Here is a 13,306-nt window from a genome sequence, read left to right as displayed (position 1 = left end):
AAACCGTATCCCTTCATTCATTGTCAGCAGCAGCTTCCTGGAGCCATTTTTCAGCTGCCGGCCGCAGCACCCGTGCTGCCGCCGCCGCCTCGCAATCCATTGCATCGGCCGCCCCCGACGCCTCCATCCCCCCTCGGGGCCCGATATCCGTGCGCCCGGGACCCTCCTCTCTCCAGAGCCCCGATTATTTTTGGCCCCCGGGGCCCGGGCGGTGCGGAAAAATAAAAAGAAAAGGGAGAGAAGGGGCTCGGAAGCGCCGGGCGGGGAGGAGAGAAGGAGAGACTTGGAAACTCCGACTGCAAATAATAAAGAAATTGAAAACAATACGTTAATATACCATAGCAATAAAAAGAGCAGGAGCGAGAGATGAGAAAGGGGATCCAGCCCGCCCTGGAGCAGTACCTGGTGACCGCCGGGGGTGGGGAGGGGGCGGCTGTCGTCGCCGCCGCCGCTGCAGCCTCCATGGACAAAAGGGCACTGCTAGCCAGCCCCAGCTTCCCCGCCGCCGCCACCGCCGCTGCTGCCGCCGCCCCGAGCGCGTACATCCAGATCCTCACCACGAACACTTCCACCACCTCCTGTTCCTCCTCCCTCCAAAGCGGCGCCGTCGCCGCCGGCCCCCTTCTCCCCAGTGCCCCCGGCGTGGAGCAGACCGCCGGCAGCCTCCTCTACACCACGCCGCACGGACCCTCCAGCAGAGCCGGGCTGCTGCAGCAGCCACCAGCGCTGGGACGCGGCGGCAGCGGCGGCGGCGGCGGCCCTCCGGTAATGCCCTCCCGTTCCCACCGTCCCCAGCCCGGGCGGGAGGTGGGCTCGCACCGCGCGGGGTGGTGGGCGCGCTGCGGGCCGCCCTGGGAGAGCGCGGGGCCGAGCGTCGTGGGCCTCGGCGGCTGCCCCTCCAACAAGAGTTTATTGTTAGACTTGTGTGTTTCCCCCGAACCCCCGAAGGGTCTGGGGGGCTCCGCCAGGCAAGCAGGGCAGCGGGGATCGCCATGGCGCGAACCACATCAAACACTCCGAAACTTTTCGCGGCCCCCCCCTTCCTTTCCTGCACTTTTCCCTACCCCCACTCTCCCCTCCCCTCCAACTCGAAGCTTCCTCTTTCTCGGGCGTAGGAAGGGGTCACGCCCCGGATGGAGAAGGGGGTGGGGGAGGGAGTAGTGAACTGGGGAGTGGGAGACTCCAGGGGGGTGGAAACCGGGGGGCCCTGGGGGTGATGGCCGCCCGCCGGCCTCGGAGGCCCGTTGGCAGCCGGGGGTCCCTAAGGCGTGCTCGGAGTGCAGGGGCTCTGCCAGGCTGCGCTTGACACATTTTGGGATCTGTAGCTGCCGGCAACAAAGGGGCTGGGGGAAGCCGAGGGGAGAGGTGGAGCTGGAAGCCGGCTGCAGGCCGGGGCGTGGGCTGTCTGGGGGTGAGGGGCTAGCGGGCGGGCACCCCGGCCTGGGCGCATCCCGGTGGTAGCAGCGGCGGCGCCCGCGTGGCCCGAGCGCCCGGGCCTGCCTCGCCGGGCCCCGGGCCTGCCCTTGACCCGCCTCTCCCCTTGCCCCTTCCTTCCCCGCCCTGTCCCCCCTCTCCGCCCTCCGGCGACGGAGGGCGGGGGCAGCCGTGTTCCCGTCCCGCCGCCTGGGTCTGTCCCTCTCCCCGGGACCCGCCGGTGACGTTTCGCACACGTGCGCGGAGGACGCGCCTGTGACTGGGGAGGAGGCGGCGGCGGGAGGGGGCGCTGGAGGGGGAGAGGGGGCACCCACTTCCTCCTGCTCGCCGGCTCCCTGGCCTGGGACGGTCCCGGCGCCCTCGCACCCGCCCCCGGAGCGGCCACCCTCCCTCTCCTCTCCCCAACCCCCTCCACGGGCGCCCGCCCTCGCCCGGCGCCGCCGGTCCGTTCGGCCCTCCGGGCCCCCTCTCCAGCCGGCCCCCCCCCACCTCCCCCCGGAGCCAGGCTGGTTTCGGAAATGCCCTTACAGCAGCAGGTTAGTGACCGGGACGGCTCGGGGGCCGCCGCCGCCGCGGGGGCACCGGATTCTGTTGGGGGTTGGAGCCGTGAGGGTAGGCGGTTGAGCGGGGTTTTGGAGTGGGAACGGGGGGTTGGGTGCTCGAGGGAAATGAGTAAGCAAGAAAAATCTAACTAAGTAAATGCCCGGCCTCCGGTTCTAGGAACCTCGGGGCAGGAGTGTCCGCCCCAGGGGGTGGGTATGGTGTTTACGTGTGTGTTTTTCTAGGGGGCCGAGGGATGGGCGATCGAAAACCGGAGGGGGGGCTTCTCGCCAATGGCCGAGTTGAGCTCTGCTTTCTATCTTCCTTCCCTTGTGCTGGAGGGGGAGGGGGGCGGGTCAGAGGGTAGGGTGTCTGTAGGATTCCCAGGCCACTCGCCACCCCCTCCCTTTGTCCCTGTAATTTATAAAGCGCCTTTGAGAGATGATTTAGGTCAGTATGCGGCTTCTCTTTTTGTTGATACTAGAAAGAAGTGTGGCCCGGAGGTCTTCCTCCTTTCTCCTTTTCTCTCCTTCATTCCCTTCCTCCATGCCTCCTGTCTTCACCCTCGTGGTGAGGCTCGGCCCCCACGAGGCTAGAAACGAACCAAACCCAGTTAGATTAATGGTTGGCTGATAATATCAGTCGTTGACCTCACCTTGTCTCGGCTCCGAATGGGCTGAATTTTTGAAGAATCAAGATTTTGCAGAGGTCTTTAAGAGAGTCGGCACCCAGGCAACACTTTGGGGGATGAGATGGGTTTTGGAATAATGAAAAATTTTAATTCATGACTCTTCCCAATTTCTCCTCGAGTTGGATCTTAACTGCTTTGCAGCCCCAGAGATACTTGCTAGGGATGTGTGATACCGTCTCAGTCAAAGAAGCTCATGGTGTTTTAGTGACTAGGGTCTGCCAGCAGGGGGGAAAGAGTACAGTACCTGCTTACACATAACAGTATCCAGTGTGCCGGATTCTCAGACAAGAGAATATGCCACGCTTTTATTAGCATTAAATACTATTACTGACTTGACCTAAACGTGCTTGGATATATTTTAAGCATATTTGCTCCCTCAGGGTTCTGTCACTATATCATAAACCTAATCTGAAACAACCAGCTATTGACATACTTCTGGGACTTGATTCAGATTTATGGGAGGGTAGTTTTGACAATGGGAAATTGTGAGACGACCAGTTTGCTTTTTTTTTTTTTCCTTTTGAATTTTAGCCCACCTGGGCCAGATCTCTGAAACTGCCTAGCCAAACTTCTATGTAATTCATTGTATTTAAGTATTTAAAGTATAAAAAATTACCCTCACCACCTTCCAAGCTACTTTCAAAACTTTATCCTCCTTGCCACTTGATTATTATTCCAAAATCATGAGCCCTGTATATAAAGTTTGGTTTCTTTTTTTTTCTTATCAAAATTATATTAGACTTCTATTGAAGTCTTGAACTTTTGTTGATATTCTTTCCCTAAGCAGGAGGGACAGCATGGGGATAGCTAAGTGATTGGCTGAGCAAAGAGATCATTTAAACACTTTGCATCAAAGAAGAGGTTGAGAACTCCTGTTCAAGTGGCCACAGTTACAGACTCGCCTGGCTCTGATTCCATGTTCTGTCTCTAGAACAACCAGGAGCATATTCTTCACCTTTTTTTTAACGTGGAAAAAAATATATATATATATGTATACATATGTATCTCAGTACTACCTTACTAGCTGTAATTGCCTCTGTCATTTACAAGTCGTTGGATCTTAGGCAAATAAACTCTCACAACACAGTTTCCTCTCTTGTAAAATAGGGACAATAACAGTACGAACTTGAAAGTTCTATTTAAGGGTTAAATATGATAATGCATGTAAAACACTTAGCACAGTGCCAGGTAAATAGTAGATGCCCAATAAAATGAATATTCAGAAATTTATATTTTTTTGGAACTTAGAGAAATAATGTAAGACCATGTGCACACTGCCCCTTTGTTGACATATATGAGTAAAATGGTTAAAAGTTTTTTAAAATGATATGTAATTAACTATTTATACCTAGTTAACTTGAGTTTTTAAACCCATAAATCATGGCTCTCCTAAGAATGGATAAAACAGGGACACGTCAGTACCACAGGCCTGTGTTAGAGATGGTGGTGATGAACTGCCCCAGTATGAGCTTGTGCCTTGAGTTGTGACAAATTTAGATCAACTCATCCTCACTTTTTTGCCTCGCTCCTCCCTTGACTGCATGGACCGGCCATCTTTTGCGTGCAGCCCGTGCTTAGTGGCTTTTGTGGAACTGAACTCTTAATCATCACCATGTCAGAGACATGCACGAGATAAATTCAGCTCTAGATGGTGAACTGTTGGACATGGAAGGAGTCTAGAGAAACCAGAGTCACAAGTGCTGTATATCTTCTGGAACTGAAAGGGATTTATCATTTTCTGCCTCTGCTAAAAAGAAGCTGAAATGATTTCATTACGCTTCTAGAAAGTTTGGGATCTATTAATGCAAGAGACAATGGCCTGTCACATCTGATTTAATTTAATCCAGTCATAGCATCCCACTTATTAGACTTTGGGAAGGCACCCACAATGTTTGAAATTTCCCTGTAAGAATGGAGAAACCATAGGTGCTACTGCTGAGTCTCTTTCTTTCCTGTATAAATATAAAAGAAGAAAAATGCTGGGTTCCTGTGGTTCTGTAGTCAATAATCTTGCTTCTGCTGAGATAGATGGTTGGTGCCAAGTTTAAGCTAGGAGAGAATTTTTAGTCACTACATACCCCAAAATGGAAGTTTTAATATAATGCAGTGCCCAGACTCAGGCAGTGCAAATAGCTCCACTATAATCAGTACCCAGGGCACCACTCTAACCGTCTTCTGAAACAAAGCACCCTTAAACGTGGCTCTGTGAGCTAAGGAACCCGAGCTTGTGAACAGGAAAGGATTGTTTTTGTTGTCGTTTTTCTATAAATCGTCACCTTATGTAATACTTGGAAGAGTAGATTCTGAGATTAATGTTGTGCTGTGTAAAGCTAACATGAAAACAGAAAATAATACTCTAAGCTTAGTCATGAATAGATAATAGCACCTGGAGATTGAAAGGTTGTAGGGAAAAGTGGCTTTTATTCTCATTTCTCATAGGTATAATCCATAGTGGTCTTTTACTGCCATCCCCAAAGACACACCATCCATACCTTTAGCCTTTTTCCAAAGGACCTGGACCCACATGGCAACGCTTCAGATATTCATAGTTGATTTTTCTGGCTAGTTTTCTAATTTAACATGACTTAACATATATTCCATTTGTATGTCTAGTTTACATCCACTTTCCCAGGCCGACTGACTCCAATTCCTTTTTAATCACCTACTTTCTAACATTTTAAACTAGGAAGAGTGAAAAATCAGCCACTGCCTGTGCTGATTAAATCACATCCCTCCTAGATGCCCATGAAACCGCCCCAAATAGTGCAAGGCAAAGAAGGTAGATTGCAATTCTTATCAGATGCTCTGTTTCATTTTGGTTTTTAAAGAGAGGAACTTCCCTGAATTCTTTGAGGTACTAAGCATGTGGTTTAATGCATGTTTTTCATGCTTGTTAGCAGCTTAAAAGTGTTTCGGGGACTATTTACAATTGCTAAGAAGCATTTTTTCTACTAATCATTTTTCATGGGACCAAGAAGGGAAGCTAACTGGGAAAGCAGTAAGTATAGGAAACCACTAATGGTATCTCCTTCCTCCTACCCTGACCTTCTCTTTGGCTTCCAAGAGTGGCTTGGAAAATGTATCTTACACAAGGAAAAGTTATACAACAGAAGGGACAAAAAGACAACAACTGGGATGGGGGTAAGGAATCCTGGAGGGCAGGAGTAGGGTTAATATAGAGGGATAATACATATAGCTTTGGGGCCAGTAAGAAGGAAATCGGTTTATTTTCTGTTGCTTTTGTTTCAAATGCTCTCCTCCCAAAGCAATGCGTTTTTAGAACTCAAAGAATGTGTAAGTTACAAGCATGCCTTCTCAGTCCACCTCCAACCTTAACTGGGGGTCAATCTTGTTGCTGTGGCGGCCACGATCATCTACAATATAACTTTGAAGGGGAAGAGGTAAAGCCCACTGGTTGCCAGGTTGCAGTCACAAAGCCTGGACCCCTTGCTTTGCTGGAGAACCTGGGTGAAACAGACCACTGCTTAGCTTTGTAAACTAAGGCCGGGGTTTATGTCAGCGGAGGTTGATAGCAGTGAGAATGGACAGCTGATGGAATAGAGAGGCGATAGGAGGAAGTAAGAATAAAAGTAATTGACTTTAGTCTGCTTTCTATTACTGTAGCCCAACCGTCTGGGGCTATTTCTAGTGTCCAGACAACATTCTTATAACTAATTCTTCTAAATAGCATAGGCAATAATTGATATTCCCAATGGTCTTTGATTAGTTTTTTTTTTTTTTTTTCCCCGGTACGCGGGCCTCTCACTGCTGTGGCCTCTCCCGTCGCGGAGCACAGGCTCCGGACACGCAGGTCAGCGGCCATGGCTCACGGGCCCAGCCGCTCCGCGGCATGTGGGACCTTCCCGGACTGGGACACGAACCCGTGTCCCCTGCATCGGCAGGTGGACTCTCAACCATTGCGCCACCAGGGAAGCCCCCCAATGGTCTTTGAATCGTAACATGTGAGAGCTGTAAAGCAAGAGTCATCATCTGACCCAATCCCCTTCATTTTGCAGGGGAGGAAATTAAGACCCAATGCAGTTTTTACTTACCCAAGGTCACAGGCTAACTAGTGGCAAAGCCAGAACTGAAACTGGAGACTGGCATTCTTAGAAGCAGCCCCATTTGCCAAGAGAAAGTTAACTAAGTCTCATGTGCCCTATATGGGAAAATTGGGATGTGTAGAATACATTTAAGATTGCCTTCAGGAATGGTTACATTTTTAAAATAGACACATACAGAAGTGTCCTTTGAACAGTTGGCTTTAGAGTAACACCTCATTCTCAAAGGTACAAAATAAGCCACGCTCCTTTAGATGTTCAATGAAAGGGAATTTTAAAAAATTGAAGGAATGACAGACTCTTATAGAAACATGATAGTAGCCTTTTTAAAGCTTTATTTGTTATTTGCAAACTTTTGTGGATATGACACTTCCGGTGCTGAAACGGTGAAACATACTTCCCTGAGAATAGAACCTGAAAGGATTTTTGCCGCTCTCTTCAGGAGAAGGGCACAGTATAGCTCTGGTGTTGGAGGTTTGTCCTGGGCTGTCCACATCCTGGGTGACTATTGTGGTTTTCAGAGGTTCTGGGGCCCTTGCCCAGTGACGTTAGACCAGGTGCCCTTCCTTCAGGAAGATTGCTGGTTTAACAAAGTTTAACTCTTTCAGGGGAAGAAGTCCTCATCTCCTAAAAACCAGAACTAATTTCCTTAAAACGTCTTCTTTTACTTGTGGAATTGAGAAAGCTTAAAAATAGAATCACTTCAAGCCCTGAAGCCTAAAAGTGAAACATAATCCAATGTCGCTGTAGTTCACCAACGCGTTAGGGGCGGGGATATATGGCTTGTCTATAAACCACAAACCAGAAAGGTGCCATGTGTAGATGCGGTCTTAGATCAGGGGGCAACTGCTGGTGAGACCTGTAGTTATCAGTGAAGCTGATCCCCCTGGAGGACTTTATGGCGGATGGAGTCCATCTCCGGGAGCAGAGGAACTGAACGCCCTTGGTCCTCCCAGTCAGCTGGTGCCTGGCTCCCCAGGAGACCCTGCTGGCTTCTGCAGCACGCACCTGACTGCTGAGAAGGGCTCCCCAAGCTCTGGTCTTCAAGATCCTGAAAGTTGCAGCTCGGGACGCTGGGGGTCACAGGAGGTCAGCTCAGAGCCTATAGATTTCACCCCTCCCTTGCCCTTTTTCCACGTCTGATGCTTTGAGGCTCCAGAAATATATAACCAGAGCAGCAGCCCTGTGACCCCATACCTCCTGAGCCTTTCTGGGCCTGGCAGCCCTTAGGAGAGGTGAAGGCTTATATGGACCTAACCCACACCCTCCACCTAAAAGACAAACTGAAGGGCAGCCAAGTATAAGAGTCAGACGATGGGGCCTGAAGCCAGAGTGTCTGGGTTCTTATTCTGTGTGACTTTGGGCAACTCTGCTTAACCTGTGCGTCTTAATTTCCTCACCTGTAAAATGGGCAAATCCTAGTAGCTACCTCATGGGGACCGGGACGATTAAAGGAGTTCATATTTGTAAGGTGCCTAGGCCGGTCCCTGACCCATGGGAAGGATTCGGTAGATACGTGGTGGAATTGCCCTTTTCTTCCATGGCTGTCTCTGGGGCCCACCCTTTGGTGGTTTAGTTTCTGAACCAGCCCTTGTGTTCATCCAGACCCAGGTTACACCTCTAAAAATGGCGGTGATGAAGCAGAGGGGTGAACCACAGGGCGGTTTTCTCCCCACATACTCTTTAGGACCTTTGTACCTCTTCATAAGCTGTGCATGGACTCGGGAGGATGCGCAGAAAGATAAGTGTCGCCTTATAGTAGTCCTTTTGGCAGTCGTAGTGTCATGACGAAAACCTTTATTTCTGTGATGATCTGCGTTAATGGAGTGGCACTCTTCACATGATTTCACTTCTGTACAGTCACCTAGGGCTTAAGACTGAATGGTGGAGATCAGGGTGTCTGAGGCGTGTGGGGCCCTGCGGGACTGGAGGCGCCACTCCGTGTGCAGAGGGGAGCTACCTCCGGGCCTCCCTGGCCCCTTCTCTCCTCCCTCTCGCAGTGTCTAGTTGTTCGGTGTGTTATACCTGTTCCTCCCACTTAGCCCTCACCTCTCCCTCTGCCTGGCTTTTAGAAGGAGGCCAGAATCACAGCCTTCACGGGCTGCTTCCGTGAATTATCCAATTAATTACAACCCTTTCCCTAGCGTTTGAGGTCCAGTGAAATCTCGCCCTTCCCGTTCTGCTCCCATTCCTCCCCACTGGGATCCTGGCACTTACGGAGGCTGCTGCTTTCCCTCCGGGGCATTTATTCGCTTGTTCCCCTCGCTGCTGCCGTCCTTCCCACCAGCCTATCAAGGACACCCCCCGCACAGAGCCTTCCCTGATTCCCCAGGCCTTGGGCCCCTCCCTTCCCATAGGACACCTTCGTCCACCTTATATCCTCATCAGTGGTGCCCTTGACTTACTCTTCCTCCAAACCCACAAGCTTCAGGAAACCAGGCTGTGGTTTTCGCATCACGTCGTCCTTGCGATGCCTTCTCCGTTGTGGACGCTCAAATATTTGACAAGAGGCGTTGTCATCAGGCACCCACAGTGTGCTTGGCACCCCAGTCTTCCTGTTGAGGATGCAAAAGAAGTATGAAGTGTGATCCACCCACTCTTGAGTTATATGGTCTGTTTGGGGAGACAGGCTTTAAACACAAGTTGAGTCGCAAGCAGGACTAAACAGGAGTCAAACAAGACTCATCTTGTCCTCGGTTGTACAGTGTCGACAGGATGTGCCAGCTGGACCGTGGGAATGGGCAGGCCATGGCTCCCATGGTCACCGACCTTAGAGCACATTTGGGTGCATATTTGAATCATCTTGGCACTTTCGAGAAATACCCCCATCCAGACCTGAGTATGTTTTGAAAGTGTCCCATGTCATTTTGACGTGCACTCAATTGGAACTGCTGGACTAGGTGGACGGGGAAGGTTTGGGAGGCTGTTCATGGCTGGGGGAACGTCATGAGGCCAAGGTAGGAAGGCAGGAAGTGGACTAGCATAAGGAGACCAGTGGTCTGGTGTCAATATGGGGGAATAATAGAACCTAACACTGGATACATTGGTGAAGTTGGTCTGGAATAGAGATTGCCTTCCTACGAGGGCCGGGCAGGGAATTAACTGGGGGGTATGGAAAGGTGGGGATAAGTAGTATGGGAGTTGGGCTTGAACAAAGAAGAAATGCCCTGTCAGAAGGCAGCCGAGGAGGGACCCCACCCCAGGTTATGGCTTCCAGAGAGGAAAGCGGGTCCCATTTGTTGCCAGATCTTCAATTTTCTTAAAATGCCAGAAATCTACCAGCTTTAAAATGCAGGCTCAATTAAAAAGGAAGATGTGCAAGCCAAACACAATAGGTCTCTGGGCCAGATTGGGCTTCGGGGCTGCCACTCAGCAGTCTCTGGTCTATGGGATGATAATAGCTAATGTTATCAAGTGCCCATGCTCATGGAGGGCACTAAAGTAAGTGCTTTATGCGCATAACACATTATCTACATAACCTATGGAGTGGGTATTATTGCCATGCTTGTCCTGCACAGGAAGACGCAGACAATGAGGGCTTAAGAGGCTGGCTCAGGGCTCCACTGATGAGAGAGGCAAGTGGAATTGAACCCAAGGAGCCTGGCTCCAAAGTCTGCAGACCCCCGAAACCTGGGCCAGGTGCGCCGGTACCCCATGCCGACCCTTGTACCAGCTTCTGGACTTCCAGGTCATTGCCAAGGCAAACCATCCAAAGACGAGTGACCCAAAACCCAAAGGAGGTGAAACCAAAAGCACTCCCAAGGGGCTGAGAACTTAGGGGGTCCAAGCAAGCACTGTTGCCTGGCACCAACACCACTGGGAACCAGGGTGATACGCTGGACACCCGGCCCTCAAGGGATTTACTTTACCCTATAGCAGGAAGACTTTCCATTCTGTCGGGTCTGGGCCTGCCTGGAACAGGTTACCAACTGGACAGAAAGGCAGAAGTTCCCCTGGGAAGAAAAGTAGGGCATACCATTTAGAGCATGGGTGCTACAGAGCTGGTGAGTCTGGAAGGAGGACAGCAACAGTGATGGTGTGAAAGGCAAGATGGAAGTGAGAGACAGGCTAAGGGAGAAAAGACATACAAGACCTTGACTCCCAAGATGGTTAGCTCCTGGGGTTGAAAGAACGGACAAGGCTGAGCTTTTCCTCCGTTTGCACCCTGTGGAGGGAATGGTGAGTTTGGAATGAGCTGGCTGTGAGGGAAGCCGTGGGCCACCCAGCTTTCTAAGAGGCTAGGACCCAGCCCTGGGAATGTGGTTTTGGCAACAGAGGTTGGAGTGGAGGGCTTGATGAACAGCAGCCAGCCAAGACTGGCCTCCTTAGCTTAAAAAACAAAGAATTAACGTGGTGCTACAAAAACCTTTCATCATTTTCACTTCTCCTTCTATAATATGAAAACGAGACAGATTCATCAGGTTGATTTGGGGGATCAATACTGTCAGGGCTCCCAGAGACGAGCCATCAGATGTTATTTATGGCGTGCTTTCCCAGGTCTGGGCCTGGCTCCTAGCTGCTCTGAGAAAGCAGAGAGCCAGCTGGAGAGTGCTGTGCATAAGGAAAGGTCACATAATTATGTCTTGAACTAAGATGGCTTTTTTGACCATTGTTTCCTATGCTCTCTGATTTTGCAGATTAAAAAAATATGTATCTTGGATATATTTTCTTAAGCCCTAGCATATTAAAGTTTAAAAATGAAAGAGCCATGTAAATTCTAAGTATCTTTATCGTTGATTTTTAAATATGTAACTTGTATTTAAGCCTATTTGCAGTAACCCTTGAATTGACCAACTTTGCTGCTATGTTTGGTAGCAAGACTTGTGATCACACTAATAATGTGGTCAAGTTTTCAACCTTTTCTGTTACTGTTTTCCTTGCTAGCATCTCAGACACTAATCCTGGGACTGGTCTTTAGGAGGGAGGTTTTCAGCTCTGGGAACCCATAGCACGGTCATGGGGTACGGAAGGAGCCTAGGGCTTGACATCTGGCTCCAGAAACGTGCTCTGTCGCTTAGCAGTGTGTGACCTTTCACAAATTCTATGAGCTGTAGTTACCTAAAATAGTGTTCCTGTCTCCTTCAGTGGTTGGAAGGATTAAATGAGATAAGTTTATAGGAAGTGTACTGTGTGTTCCTAACTTAGTGTGTTCACCCCGCTGCCCCTCCTCCATGGTTAGGAGTGAGTTCTCAGCATTTTTACCCATTTGAGGGAAAACAAAGTACAGGACACTTACTGAACACCCACTCTGAGCTGAATCGGTTCCCAGTATTCTGGGTGTTTCAATGACTAAGATGTTCTTCTGGCCCTCAAGGGAGGTAGGGGAGATGAAGCAAGTTCTCCAATAACTAAGACAAAAGACAGTGAAGGCTGTTAGAGAATATCGATGAAGTTTCTTAGGCATCCAACCTGGGGCGGGGGTGGGAGGGGTGGGACAGAGAAGGGTTTGAAATTGGAGCAGAGTTTCAGCACCATTGATATTTTGGCCAGATACCTCTTTGTGGGGGGAGGCTGTCCTGTGCCCTGTTGGCTACTCACTACTCTAGTGAGTAGTGAGGACTCCTCACCAGATGCCAGTAGCACCCTCCAGTTATGACAGTCAAAATCGTCTCTGGACACAGAGACATTGGACACATCTGTCCAATGTCCGCCGAGTGCAAAGTCGGCCCACATGTCTCCCCCGCCCCCTTCCCTGCCCTGTTGATGAACCACTGAACTATCCCTTTATGGGGCATGCCTAACCCCCACATGGGACCCCAGGGCTGTGATTCAGTGTCCCACTCTTGAGAGATGATACAGAGAAAACATACTCTGTGTAGCCAGCCGAAGCCGTGCCTGTTTTACAATCAGGCATACTAGGAATGGGCCACGTGAAGCCTCTCCGTAACTTGGAGAAGAAAGGATCAAAGTCTGCAGTTCAGAGAAGGCCAGAGAAGTTTTGCATTTATCATTTACTCAACTGGGTAATTAAGAGAGACCTTCTGCTTGGGACCAGCTTCTCCATAGATAGTTAGCTGGTTTGGGAGCATCACTTCCTTTCTAACCTGTTTCCTCACCTGTTAAATGAGGAGAATCAAGGTTCTCATCTCATAGGTTGTGAAAAAACGCCCCGAAGCATGTAAAGTGCTGGCTCTAGCTCCGGCCACATACTAAACACTCCGACGTGTTTGTTAGCATCATGTATATTATTACTGCTGTCGTTGTTGTTGCCATCATTGTTAGCAAGTTGAGCGTCCCTTTCAGGGCAAGTTAGCTGTTAAAAGCCATTCCCTTTGTTGCTGGTGTTTCCACAACCACTTCCCTTGCTCCTCCATCCCCACGCTGGCCCCAGTTTCCAGCATGGGGCATACTGATTCATTTGACTTACTTAGCAGTTATGTGTATAGGGTACCTAGTGTATGCCAGCCCCTGTCCTAAGCGCTGGGGATGCAGCAGGGTGGACACAGACAAAATCGCCTGCCTTGTGTGGCTTGGATCGTGAGTGATGCAGATATGGCCGTGTAACAAGTAACCCCACCACCACCCCCCTTCCTGTCTTTGATGGATCCTGTTCTGTTTTTTTCACAACAGTGGTTCTTAA

At 50.1% G+C, this 13,306-nt stretch overlaps 1 protein-coding gene across 1 annotated transcript in view; it reads left to right on the top strand.

Moving 5' to 3' along the window:
- Positions 1-300: 300 nt before the first annotated feature.
- The window catches only part of E2F3 (E2F transcription factor 3), a 76,844-nt gene continuing 63,838 nt past the window's right edge, over positions 301-13,306 (top strand). Inside the window, exon 1 of the mRNA XM_065885663.1 lies at positions 301-765. Coding sequence (XP_065741735.1) covers positions 367-765 — 399 coding nt within the window. The 5' untranslated portion in view covers positions 301-366. The remainder of the gene's footprint in view (positions 766-13,306) is intronic.

Source organism: Phocoena phocoena, chromosome 10 (assembly GCF_963924675.1).
Source record: "Phocoena phocoena chromosome 10, mPhoPho1.1, whole genome shotgun sequence".
NCBI classification, from domain to species: Eukaryota; Metazoa; Chordata; class Mammalia; order Artiodactyla; family Phocoenidae; genus Phocoena; species Phocoena phocoena.
The sequence above is the reverse complement of the archived record's forward strand: the minus strand, read 5'-3'. Positions and strand labels throughout refer to the sequence as shown.